The sequence below is a fragment of the Zingiber officinale genome, chromosome 5B, assembly GCF_018446385.1.
Source record: "Zingiber officinale cultivar Zhangliang chromosome 5B, Zo_v1.1, whole genome shotgun sequence".
NCBI lineage: Eukaryota > Viridiplantae > Streptophyta > Magnoliopsida > Zingiberales > Zingiberaceae > Zingiber > Zingiber officinale.
The window spans coordinates 114,434,152-114,447,669 of NC_055995.1; the positions used below are offsets into that span (position 1 = coordinate 114,434,152).

Here is a 13,518-nt window from a genome sequence, read left to right on the forward strand (position 1 = left end):
GATCTGATAAATTAGTCGCCTAATGTTCAAATAATCGACAAAATTTGACAGATTTCAAAAGGTTCAGAAGTCGTTCAACGATAGGAGCAATGTCAAAGACCATATCAATCGACTAATGAATAAGATCAGTCGACTAATAGATAGAAATTATTCTCAACTTAAGGACTTTAAAAGGGAGATTTCGAGGAGATTTTTCACAACTAGTTCTTAGAGGTTTGAGTACGCAGTGTTGCTATATTTCCATACCAACAAGAGACATTATCAAACAATCAACAATGAGATTCTTATAAAATTGTTTACATTATTGTATCTATTTTTATATCTTATATTGTTGTTGTATTGCTCTCAAACATATTGGAGTAGATTTTTTCAATCTTTGATAAGTTTCTGAGAAAGTGAAGATTTAATGAAAATATAGACACTAGTACTAAGTCTGAGATTAATCATTTTAAGAGACGGATACTAAATAAAATTAAGATGTCATGACGTCAAATATAATTTAAATATTTCATTATGCATTCAAATGACAACCCCGCAAAAAAAAAATAAAACGATCAAAATTAGTCACCCCTCTACGTCACACGGATCCTAACACTTTCGATTAAAAAAAAAAATGTCCCATTTGATTTTTAGTATGTTCGAGATGGAAAATGAGATACAACTTTGTTTTAATTTTTTTTTTTAATAACTTGAGCGTTCTTTTCGACGATAACAAAAAAAAAAAACACCGTTTTGATTTTTTACACACATCATAAAGAGCACCTTATCAAAGTTTTCTTAAAAAGTTTCCAATGGAGGAGAAAGAATTTGTACAAGGCCTATATTTATATTTGAATCAGTTGAACTTTACTAACAGCATTATGAAGAGATTTACACCTCGAAGGAAGAAAGCCGATCGAATCGACTGATTTTGTAATGCAATAGAGTTACAACAATTAGATTGTGTAAAAAAACAAGTGAAAGGGGTGTCGGTAATTCAGCCACGGGGAGAACTCCAAAACTTCAGGGGCATATCGAGATCCCACTCTGACGACAATGATGAAACCATGACAAACTCACCGGTCGGATAGGATGGTATCGGTCCATGCAAGCATAAAATCGCGTGTCACATTCGGCAAGTCTGCAAACGATCGATACGTATGTCTTAATTTGGCATTCAAGAGGAGTTTCTAATGTGCCAAGGTAAACAATAAGAGCGGCGAATACTCCACCTTGCAGAACCTCCAAAGCAACAGAGGGAATATCAATCTGATCCTCGACCAACCTATATACATCTACGAGCTGCAAAGGGAAACCAAGCAAATTTCAGTAAACTAGTGCGGGTGGAAAGAACAAGGTTCTACATTCAGAAATATATTATCGACCTCTTGAATGTGAAGCTTGGAATCTTCAGTCAAAGCCATGATCATTTGACGCCGAATCCCTGAATCAATGAGGAACATTCGCGCTCCATCCTTTATGGTTTCTGTGAGATCCAATTTCTTCGCAACTTGCAAGCTCCTCGAACTACGACTGAATAGACATAAAAAAAAAAGGGTCAAGAAATATCAAAAATAAACGAAACGATAAACATGTTTAACGGCATATGTTAGAGACATGTTGTTATGTTGTAATGCAGGATTGTTGCTCATCTTGGCCACATTTTCCTTTGCAAGAACAATGAGATTTTCAAGTCTTTTCCACTGGAACACTCCATCTTTAAACAAAACCTACAAAGACATAAAAGCGAGTAAATATATCGTGCAGTATCCTTTAGATTCAAGTTTGTTCAATTTACCAGAAACTACTAGAAGATAATCTTAATTTATCAAACATAACCCACGCTGTATGATAAGTCCATCGTTTAGTTTCATTTTATTTTACTGATTCCTTTTTTGTGTGCCAAACTTTGAGTGTGAATATATTAGATAGAAGAACGTTCAGCGATCTCATTCCCAAATACTAGTCACCGGTATATCATGTAATCTGGGAGCACTTTGCAATGCATATGTGACCGATGTTTAACAAGAGTTAACATTAAAATGTTGACAGTAATGGAGAACATCACAGTCATAAACTGTATAAAATAAGAAAATTACATCTATCCATGTTCACTGTCACTAGCCTAAGCAATCTTTTCATGTTGACCTAATTAGTGATGGATCAGTTGAACAAATTTGGTCAGTTTATATGACTAAAACTGCTCTAATCAAAACAATATTGACTTGAATTTTAACAAATTAGACACCAGTTTAGTGTGTATAATCTTATGTGATCACAACGGGTGTGGAATGCCCCGTTGGTTGCTTCAACCCCTCCTAGCATGCGTTGATGTTGCTGGGCAAAGCTCCCCGTGATTTACATCCCTTCCCGACAGTGGAGGGCCACCTCCACTGGGCCACCTTGGAGGGGCCGCCAAGGTGACGGTTTCACCTTTTGCTGCCAATGTGATCCCTCATTGTACAAGTCTGTATGCAGCCATTTTTCAAAACAATGGCCATTCTTAGTTCAATTATTCTGATCTTATGTTCTAAATGATGCTCGAGATCGATAATTGTCTCAATTTGACACCGAGTAAATTAGACGATGACTAAAATGGTACTGCTTTTATCTGAATCTTTTTGAGTTGGATAGATAGCAAACATAAAGCACATGCATACATAAACATATATGGTATTCAAGCTTACAAGAAAGAATTCTATGTTGCATAGCAATAAACCTGAATGAGACGTTCCCGGAGAGTAGGGTTTGGATCTGTCAAAAGACGCTTTGCTATATATGGATAAGCAACCTAGATAGACAGAATTTTCAATTAAGAAAAACACCAATTATGTAAGTAACCGATACATGTATATATAAGATAACAATTACTGAAAATGTTACCAATAATCAACACATCTCTACATTTACATATTTGCATACATAAGTTACGAAAAAGTATATGTATAATAAAGAACAGCTCTTTGGCCAAATACTTGCAATATAGCATCTTAATTTACCTCGAGAAATTTAAAATCTGGCTTAAGTGTGAAGCAAATTCCTTCTTGAGTCAAGAGGGAACGAATAACCAAAGAAAATCTCTCTGGAATACGGATTGGATAATTGTACACAAGCTGATTGAACTTCCCTGAAAGAAACATTTATTTTACTGTAAAAAACAACTTTCAAGATTTTATGGATCAATAAAATCTTATTAAACATTATTTTAAAAGTGTCACAATCAAACTTTGTTACAAATACAAGCATAATCTCTACAGTTAGACCTCAGAATATGCACCAATCAAATAAGAGCTTCCAATCATTCGAAGCAAATTCAGTTAAACAGATTCAATGTCTTCTGTTGATTCTCAACAAATTTAAACTGTACACGGACAACGGTTAACATCCCATTAACTTAATTGAATGTAATACAAATAAAATATAGGTCATTGAGTCTGAAGAAGATTCCTTAGAATCACCCATCATACTTGGCACTACATTGGCCACAATAGATAACAAATATTGATCATGAGAAGGGACCCCAAATATGTCATAAATAACACAAGAACATTTGGAAACTTGGTTTTTGTTACTAGTGCTAGTGTTTTTTTTATCTTATGGAAAATAGTTGTGAAATTTTTCTATGTGAGATTTGAAGGAATTGCAAAACCAAAATATGGGTAACATCCCGCAACCATCAGAGGGCATTGGTTGTTTTCTTGTAAATAATTATAAATAAATAATAAAAAAGGAACAAATTAAAGAGAACTCATACATAGTAGATGTTAAAAATTTCTTTGTGCACAAAATGTTTAGTTTCTTTCCACAAGCATTTGCAAATTCACATTAAATTACACAAACTTATTCAGAATATTTGCTCTTTCTACATTCCACATCAGGCTAGGGAAAAGTCCAACGCTTCAACCATCTAAAGCTGAAGTGCCCATAGTATGGATGAGGTTCCGAAAATATCAAAAGATGTTTCTTTATTATTCCACACGAGTTCGATACCAGTGATGATTAGAGCACCCATATCAGTTTTCCTATCACTATATCTAAAATTTAGGATAAATAACTCACTTTATTAAATTTAGACAATCACTTTTCACTACACACTACATCAACTACCCTAAAATTTCTATTATCTTCAATTCTTTTTATCATTTTCTTCTCTTTCTTCTATTTTCTTATTATTATATTTATGAAATGAGTGGAAGGAGAGAGATTGAAAAGAATGAGGGGAAGGAGAGAGATTGAAAAGAAATATTATTTTACTTTTAGGGTAAAAGTTTCAATCCCTATATTTAGAGAATCATTATTCATCAAATCTAAATTTAGGGAATAGATAGGGTAGCTGATGTAAAAGTTTTTTAGCTACCCTATCCAAAATTTAGGATAAAATCATTGGATAGGGTAGTTGATGTGGATGCTCTTATACAAGATACTTCTAACAACTGAAATCAATGTTGCAAATGCTTCTTCAACTCATAGATATACAGATTCTCGTGAAATTGTATACTCAATCATGAAACATTGCATTTAAGATTACTTGAAAATGCATTGAAAACCCAAGGAAAATTGCAGACATAAAATTGAGAATAAATACTAATATGAAAAAGCTGGAATGCAAGGTTTGAACAAAAATGTAGGCAAGCTGGAATGCAAGGTTTGAACAAAAATGTAGGCAAGAATTTGTACCGGTGACAATTCGAAAATTGAAGTCAGACAATCCTTTGCCAACTGAATTTTGCCAGATAGCCTCTAGGGCTGGAATAATGGGAGAGACATCTGTGTCTTTAGCGAGAAAGCCAAGCCTTGTAAAGTCATTTGCCATCTCAGCATAATCCTCATTGACAGCATGTACAACAGCATCAATCAAGATTTGCTTATTTAGCTGAAACCAAATGATGGAGAGATTCAACAAAAGGAAAATGAGTCGTGTGTCAGAACAAATCAAAAGGCTAGTTCTAAAACTGTGAAAATTAAGAAACAAGGATATTGAAACATGTCCTATGCTCCAAATTCCAAATAATTAAACGCACTTCTCTTGGAATTTCCAACCATTTAGTTCATAAATTAATTATTAGAAGCAGAGAGCTAGAATTGGATAATGCTCACATTCTACAAGGTAGGCATAGATTAAGGTCAGTTACTTTTGTGGTGGAGCAAACTGTATATGGACACCAAAAAAATGATCAACTTTAGCCTTGCGCACTGTCGGTAGATGAAATCTATTCTCTTCTACAACTTTAATGCATGGACTTCTTTTCTCAATTATAAAGACAGCAACCGGAATTCCTCCATTACTTTCTTCAAAATGTATTTTGAGAGGCAAATCTCCAAAAATAATCATTAACTCTTGAAGAAAAACAATCACTTCTCTCCTTTAAGATTGGTCATGGCCACATGCCTCGTTTTACCCCAAATGAAGACTACAAAGTTGAACCCTACCACCATTGACTTTATTGCCAGCAAGCAATATGAAGAAGAGAACTATATCATAGAAACCATGTCTATGACTTTTTTGAATTTGAACCAATGTATTACCAAAGAGCACTTCGCTTGTTGTGCATTACCAAACATGAGGATATACCATCCAAATGAAGTTGGAAATCATAGGCATTTCTTCTATCACTGCTCTTACTTCTATTTCCATATTTCAATCATTTTCAAAAGAAAGAAATAATTTTCTTAAGGTGGGCCAAGTTTGTAGAAAATTATGAATGCTCATCAGCTTGTTCGTAGTAAATTATAGAGAACTACCCACTAGAACTGTGGAGCACATTAGAAACAGTGTTAAACTCTCTAGAAAAATAACTATGCATAGTGGGCCTTCATTCCAACCATTCCCATCAGATGCGTCATCACCAAGTGCTCAGTCATGAATAATGCTTTAGTCAACAGAAGTTCAAGGAGCAAGTAGTAGGATGTTTACTTGTTCTCTACCAAGCCCTATCTTTCTTTCTCGACTAATATGTTTCAGTCCAGGTGAAAACACAGACAAAATCTTTGATGACACATTATTGCTTCAGTTGTATGCGTAAACATATAGATGACAAAGATAATTCTTTCTTCCTATTCAGTTTAGGATAATAAAGAAAGGCTTTTCTTGCATGCTATCTTACTGAAGAACCAGATTTCCAACACCCAACCGAAAGTCCAAAACCAACAAATATAAAAAGGAATGAAGTATGTTATGCAACTTATATCAGCAAAAGAATTACTCTGTAATTGAATAACAAAGAAAACAACATTTATGTACAAGATAACCTGAAAGCTATTTCTAACTCACTTGACTAAGGACAGCTACATTTCCAAAGTCAACATAAGCAATACGTCCATCGCGCATGGCAAAAATATTTCCAGGATGTGGATCTCCATGGAATAACCCAAATTCCAACAATTGTCTCAGAGCAGCACTAACACCAATTGTCAAGAATCCATTTATGTCAATCCCTGCTTCTTTAATGGCCTGATGATTACAAACAAAAATAGAACAAAGTTAACTAATATGTACAATTACTAAATCTTTTTTTCCTCCTTTCACTTAACTATTAAGATGTACAAGTTTCAGAAAATTAAAATGAAATAAGTCAAATGCAATTATAGAAATAGTTTTCTATTTGCACATTAACCTGAGGATTAGTACACCGAATTCCGTCAATCCATTCCATTACTAACACACGTGAACCTGAGAATTGCTTATAAACTCGTGGGATCTTGACAGTTGGATCATCTTTGAAGTTTTCGATGAAGTCCTCAATGTTTCGAGCTTCCTGTATGAAAATAAAGATTAAAACAACAACAACACCTGCTTTATGTGTTTTTGTGACAGCTTTACTTGAATGAACTCTGCATTATTGTAGTAGTTATCTAGGATTTTCCTTTTAGAAGAAATTTTCAAAAGGAGGATGGTATACTTCTTTAGTCAGAGGTGTAATGAAGCTATTGTGTAAGAAAATCAATTCAAAGAGTTGTATCAATGGAGAGCAGACTTACAAGAGTATAGTCAAGTTCTTCCAATAGTTTCTCACCAAATTCATCAACAATAAGCTCTGCATTGCAGCCTAGTTTCTGCAGACTGATACCATTCAAGAATGAAGCCAAAGTACGAAACAGGAAAAGGTCACGGTAAATTATGGGCTCTATCTCTGGCCTTTGCACCTGAAGACCAAATGAGTCACTTCATAAGCAAAACACTTGAAATACTATAAATTAAGCTGCTGATTACCATTAACCAAGATAAGATTAGATGATAATGGAAAAACTATATAAACTGGTTGTACAAAGGGACATGAGAACATAATTAGGACCAACGAAGTAGAATTATATTTTAGACTAAAAGGTGAAAATTTCTACCCTATGTTGCTCTTCTATTTCATTCCAAATAGTGATTTCATAGTTACTAAAAATTAGTTTGGAAACTATTATCTCTTCTATAATCCTTTCATTAAAGTGTGTTGGATTCGTTGTTTTTTAATAGCCAGATAGTTCCACAACATGCATCCCATAAATCAAATAACCTTCCTAGTTTTGGCCCAAAGTACAATTTATAGTCTTTTAGCCATGGTATAAAATACGATGCCATGCTGGTCAACATAGACCAACACAAACTGAATTTATCATTTTGCCTACCGACCAACACCGGTACAGGTTCGAAGCAGTGAGGCCACCGCAATCTCATGGCATCCTCTATTTATTTATTTTATTTTATTTTTTAGACAATTAATTCAAATTCCTTTCCCTCTTTTAATTTTTTTCCTCCTTGATCTGTGAATTATTTTCCTTCATCATTAATTTTTTTCCCTCCTTCATGCGTTTACGAGGATAAATAGAGAGGAAAAAAATTCTTTATTTAATTTTTCTCTCCATCCATCCACGAGATAAATAGGTAAAAAGACTTTAAGATGGTCAAATTTTTTCCCTTCTTTATCTGTCCACGAGATAAATAGAGAAAAATAAACCTCTTTAAGATGGAGGAAACAAATTATTAGAATAAATAAATAAATAAAATATAATTTCTAACCTTAGAAAATATACTACTATAAATAAAATTATTGTATATACAAATTTAATTTAATTTTAAATTGATGAAATTAAATACAATTTAAACGAACTTTATCCTGCCATGTCTACTTGGAAGACTTCAACTAATCCTAAATTGTTTACTCAATAAGCATCAAATATTTCATAAGATAATATCAAAACTTGACGTCAATATTCAACCTCTCAAACATAACTCAATGACAAACATCTATGCCGATCAAATATTAATAATTTTTTTTAATTAATATATTTATATTTTAAAAATTATCAAAATCATATCATTACAGTACGATACAGTACTGAAAGTGTATCATTCTAGTCATAAATTGAAATTTTGGCACGACTCAAAAATTTAAACCTTGCTTTTAGCATTGACAAAATGGCCCGTATAGCCCCAAACCCATAAGAAGATTCTCACTCAATATCCATAGGACTTGCATAGCAATCTTAAAACTTGAACCACTAAGGATTTCACTTGAAATGACCCTATACATCCATATTTTGTGATTGAATCCAATAAGGTGGTTTCACTGTAGATCACATGGTTTAAAAAGTTGTTTTGCAGCAATTGGCACAAGTGAAATTTGTCATTGGCCCACCAACTAACATGCAAAGCATGACCAACACTAAATACACATAGGGCAAGGGCAAGGGCAAGGGCAAGGGCAAGGTCATGAGGCTTACACAAGTCGCAAAGGGAGGCGAGAGGCAAAGTAGGAGGCGAAGGCGGAAACCATATACAATTCATGTATCATGTGAGGGTTCTAACTTGAGACAGCCACAGTAAGTCATGAGCCATGATGGGAGATCAACACAGAAGCAAGAGGCAAGTCACATGTCATACAAGGGTTTTATGACTTTTATCTCCTGTGCAATAGATTCAATGAGATAAGCCTCCTCTTCCTCCTCATTGATACCACCAATACCATGTGTGATTTTATTCCATTAGATGATTATACTCTATCTGAGAATAAAGCTTTACACCTTGATATATCACATTCTAGGACATCTAGGTGCCCAAAAAAATACGACACATGCTTGGACCATCGCAAAAGTTAAGATCCCTAGCCACTACAGATGATTATCTCCGTAAGCTTGGGAAAATGTAGACCAAAGATGAACCTTTTGCAATTAGCCATAGGAAACAACTAGCCATACTCGATTATAGTGTCAATTTGTGACATTTGATTGGAAGAAGCTTGATTCATTCACCCACTTATACAAAAAACTCAATTTAAAAACTACTTTATCTAACACTACACACCATGTGAACATCAATACATGCAAACAAGCACAAAATTTTGTTGGTGTTGCATTGCAATGTTATGGGTCATTTGCATTGAATAAAAGTACCCTTTATTCATTAGGCAATCCCCAACACAAACTTGATGTTTACCAATGGTTGATTAAATACTTTGACATTCTTCCCATTGCACACTCTCTTCATAAAATTTTCCTGTTATCTACTCCCTGCATATACTTTCATTGTGCTTCCACTTTTCTCAATATTAAATTATTCAATAGGTTTCTGGCATGCCTTTTCCTTAAAACGAACCAATGAGATGCCCTCTATTTTCAACAATTTATAAAAAAAGGGCAATCCAGTGCATGAAGCTCCCGCCAATGTGGGTCTCGCGGAAGGATCGGATCACATTGAGTCTATTGTACGCAACCTTATTATCTTGTACTTTGCAAGAGGTTGTTCCTAAGACTCGGACTCATGACCTCAACGTCACATGGTAACAACTTTACCATTGCGCTAAGGCTCCCCTTCTATTTTCAACAAGTTATATTAAGTACATATTCATATTATTACTATTGGTGAAAACAAATAAAAATAGAAATAGCAATGGCACTAAGCAAGACATAATCCAATTCCAATCTTTGCATCAGCTTTATGGGTGGGAAGGCAAGGTATGGTTCTTTTCCCGTCCTGACAATGCAAATCACAATGGGAAGTGATGGGTAATTAGGTGAGAATATTGGATTACTAATGACAAATATATTAAAAATAAATTTTTGTTTAACTAATCATGTGAGGCAAGTGGGTTAAATGAGGTAAGGCTAGCATAAATTCTCAGAGTTTTGCCACCCAATTTAATTCCACACAGGGGGTTTGGGTTAATATAGATAACTCTTGAGCATTTTGAAATGATAGCATGGTTTGAAATCTCGTATCGTGTCAGGTGAAACGGTCGAAACATATCATTCCGATAAATCACCGCAACTCGATACCACTCAGCACCAAATTTAAAATCTCGAGTCGTATCGCAGTTTTAGTATTTGACTGGATAAATACTATTTCAGTATTGTGTCAACGCTCCAATGCATGGTGCAAGTGATATATTAGAGGTTGAAGGAGAAAGGAGATGAAGTAAAAACATGTGCTGAGTGATATTGAATTTTGGTAATTTATTGAAATGATATATTTCCACTGTCGCCAGACATTGTACAAGATTTAAAACGTGTTTGGCACAACTATGTTTCATCTCCTTCCTTCTTCAACTCCAATCCATTATCGACACCATGCATTGAAACATAGCCATGATATCGAAACAATGTCATTCCAATCAAAAATCGAAACTTCGGCACGACTCAAAATTTTGAACCTTGAACAATAGTTTGGCAGTGATCTCATTTAAGCAAGTAATGACAATTGATATAAAAGTGTTACTGATCCTAGGCATGGTAAAGTATTGAAAAGGATTGTTTGTGTGATGAAGGAGCCACCATTTGGCTTTGCATGTCTATGAGTTACACCTCGGGTCTTAATGGATACATGCAGTCTTAATTGAGGGAGATTGTCACAGCCTACTTTTATCCCGCTTGGCGAGTTATGAATTAATCAAAAAGATTAGCAAGCTTAGATGAGTGAGCTATTTTTAATTGAATTTAAGCATTTTGGATTAGTGAACAGTCCTTAGTGAATGAGTCACGACTCTCATTTAAGCAAGTCATGACATCCTTATGACCTCATGAATATCACTTTCAGATTGTTCATCCATCACTAATTGGCAATGCAGATGATGTGGAGCAGCCTCACCATCACTGTCACCAACCCAACCAAAAGAGTTTAAGTTCCCATTGAAACAAGATAAATTATCATCTCAAGAAAAAAAATGAAAAAGAGAAAGAGTAGCAATGAGCAGTGATTTATTATGGCCAATAAAAAAGTTTAGCTTGATGATCTATAAACCTTTATTGCAACATCCTCTCCTGTTTCGCGCAGAGTGGCACGATAGACTTGGCCTAAGCTGGCAGCTGCAATTGTTTGTGATGATATTTTGCTGAATACCTGTTCAAGAGGTTGACCAAGCTCCTCTTCAATGATAGCAAAAGCCACCTGCAATTTAGTCCGCCAATCAAAACCATCAGCGGTCCTGGCAAATGAAGAACAACCAAATGGCATTGCATTAATATTTGAAAATCTACCTGATTGGGGAAAGGGGGAACATCATCCTGCAGAATGCAAAGCTCATTCATGTAATCTTCTCGAATTATATCAGGTCGATTTGCAAGAACCTAAACAACCATTGCATCGAGTATCAGTTACCTTCCACTTAAATCATACATCGCCAGCAAAGGCTACAAGAACATGGATGCGACATTGACCTGGCCAGCTTTGATAAAAGATGGGCCAAGATCACAGAGAAGATTGCGAAGCTGTCGAGCACGGTAAGGGACGACTTCCTCATCCCGTCCAACTAAGCAGTCGTACGTGAGGGCAGACCAATACAATCCCAAGTTCCAGACGATTTCCACGCCGCGGGCGAGAAGCGACAGAGTGGAACCTCTGGATTCCAGAACCTTGTTCCTGACCTAACACATCATTTCTATTATCTCCATCAAGGCGAAAACTTTAATAACCCATACATTGGGGGGGGAAAACGTCTAGTTGTCGAGGGTTCGTACTGTATCAGGTGTGTATTTCCGGAAGGGGATGCAGACGCCGCGCTCGATGTCGAGCTGCTCCATGGCGCTGGTCATCTTCTCGGCTCGCTCGTTCCTCCGCCGTAACGGGACAATCTTCGCAGGTGAGGACGACGTCGCTGCAGCAGCTGAAATGGGGAACCGCGCCCGTCGGCTCTTCCTCTTCCTGAGCGGCACGACAACGCCGTTGCAGCTGGAGACGTGGCCGCCCCATCCCGGCAAGAAGTGGCGCGACGCACACGAAGAAATCGAGATCTCCGGCGAGCAGAAACCCATCAAAATTCAATCTTTCAGATATAAATCTCAAGCCTGCAAGAGGAGCAATGAAATCAAAAAGCGCGACCACGAAAAGGCCGTTCGATTCACTACGAAGCACCAAGCATACAAACAGACTGACGCAGTCCCAACTTCAAAGGAGCCGCACTGCCACTGCATCAGAAAGAGTGGAAGTGTTCAAGGGAACATCCGCCATGAAAATTATGAGATTTCTCCCTTCTCGTGGACTTGATTGGAGGCAAAAGGGGGAATCGGAATCGAATGCGGGCTTCCAAATTAGAAAGAGAAGCCGTTTAGGTTAAGACTCAACTGGTTGCGTGGACGACTCTGAATGACACGTGTCTCGTTCGGCTCCACGAGCGAGCCACTTCCACGTAGCCACACAACCCAACAATCCAATCCAGAAATTTATTATATTTAAACACATTATTATATTAAAATAATAAATAAATAAATAAATAAAATATATATTGATTTTGTCCATCTTATAAACTATTAAATTAAAAATTATTGGAAAAACAATTAAATGGGCCCTTTTTGAATGGGATGTCTTATGTTAATTTAGTATGAAGAGAGTGCCACACTCATCATAAAATGATGCATTTATAATCATTTATTTTTATTATTATCTCTCTTCTAATTTTTTATTGCTATTTAAATTGACATGCTCCAAAGTTTTAATAGATAAAGATATCATAGCTTAACTGCTACAATTGAAATATCATATAATTACTACAACTAAGAGAGGTTTGTTAATGACATAAAAGTGATATAGTAAATTTTTGAAAGTCATAATTTTTTATTCGAATTTTAGAACAATACATTATTTTTTTTAATCAAAGTTTTTTCAAATATTTATATTTGTTATAAGATGAAACTCATAATCGGGCAAGTTTCATATCCAAAAAATATTACTTAAGATCTTTTCAAAGGCTCTTAATATTTTTTTTTTACTATTTTGGTAATTTTTAGTGTGTTTATCAGAAATGAACTCAAAGGTACACATCTCAACTGGGACTCGAATTAGTTCATTGCAAGAAATAAGTAAAATAGCAACAAATTATTAGCGACGGAATATAATTTCATGGCTAAATAACATTATTAGTGGTGAAATATCATATCATCGCTAAAGTTTAGTAATAGCGACGAATGTTACAAATTCCCCACTAATAATTATGTATATTAGCAACGAATTTGTAAAATTCATGGCTAATGGTCACGTTAGTGACGAATTTTCTAAATTTGTCGCTAACATTCGTCAAAAATAAAACCCTACATTTCCTTTTCCCTGACGCCACCGCACACTTC

General features: G+C 35.4%; 1 protein-coding gene across 2 annotated transcripts; it reads right to left on the reverse strand.

Annotated features, from left to right (window-relative positions):
* Window positions 1-806: 806 nt before the first annotated feature.
* On the reverse strand, window positions 807-12,480 carry LOC121985414 (protein ACTIVITY OF BC1 COMPLEX KINASE 1, chloroplastic-like). 2 transcript variants are annotated; one of them, XM_042538855.1, is made up of 15 exons: window positions 12,332-12,480; window positions 11,917-12,243; window positions 11,617-11,823; window positions 11,437-11,526; window positions 11,201-11,347; window positions 6,958-7,122; window positions 6,594-6,734; window positions 6,251-6,430; window positions 4,657-4,852; window positions 2,979-3,106; window positions 2,699-2,770; window positions 1,597-1,709; window positions 1,365-1,512; window positions 1,212-1,281; window positions 807-1,120 (listed from the first exon to the last, which is right to left on the reverse strand). In XM_042538855.1, exons 2-15 carry the CDS (start codon window positions 12,208-12,210, stop codon window positions 1,056-1,058), a joined length of 2,016 nt encoding a protein of 671 aa, XP_042394789.1. In that variant the 5' UTR covers window positions 12,211-12,243; window positions 12,332-12,480; the 3' UTR covers window positions 807-1,055. The 2 variants fall into 2 exon arrangements, with proteins under 2 accessions (XP_042394789.1, XP_042394788.1); XM_042538854.1 differs by having other exon boundaries at window positions 12,320-12,480.
* Between the last annotated feature and the right edge of the window lie 1,038 nt (window positions 12,481-13,518).

What these genes read in the sequence shown, in the direction of transcription:
- LOC121985414 (XM_042538855.1), bottom strand. Translation starts at nt 12,210, where the DNA reads ATGGGTTTCTGCTCGCCGGAGATCTCGATTTCTTCGTGTGCGTCGCGC. An exon ending in GGAAATACACACCTGATACA is followed by an intron (nt 11,824 to 11,916) that starts GTACGAACCCTC and finishes ATGATGTGTTAG; the next exon opens with GTCAGGAACAAGGTTCTGGA. An exon ending in AAGAACTTGACTATACTCTT is followed by an intron (nt 6,735 to 6,957) that starts GTAAGTCTGCTC and finishes ATTTTCATACAG; the next exon opens with GAAGCTCGAAACATTGAGGA.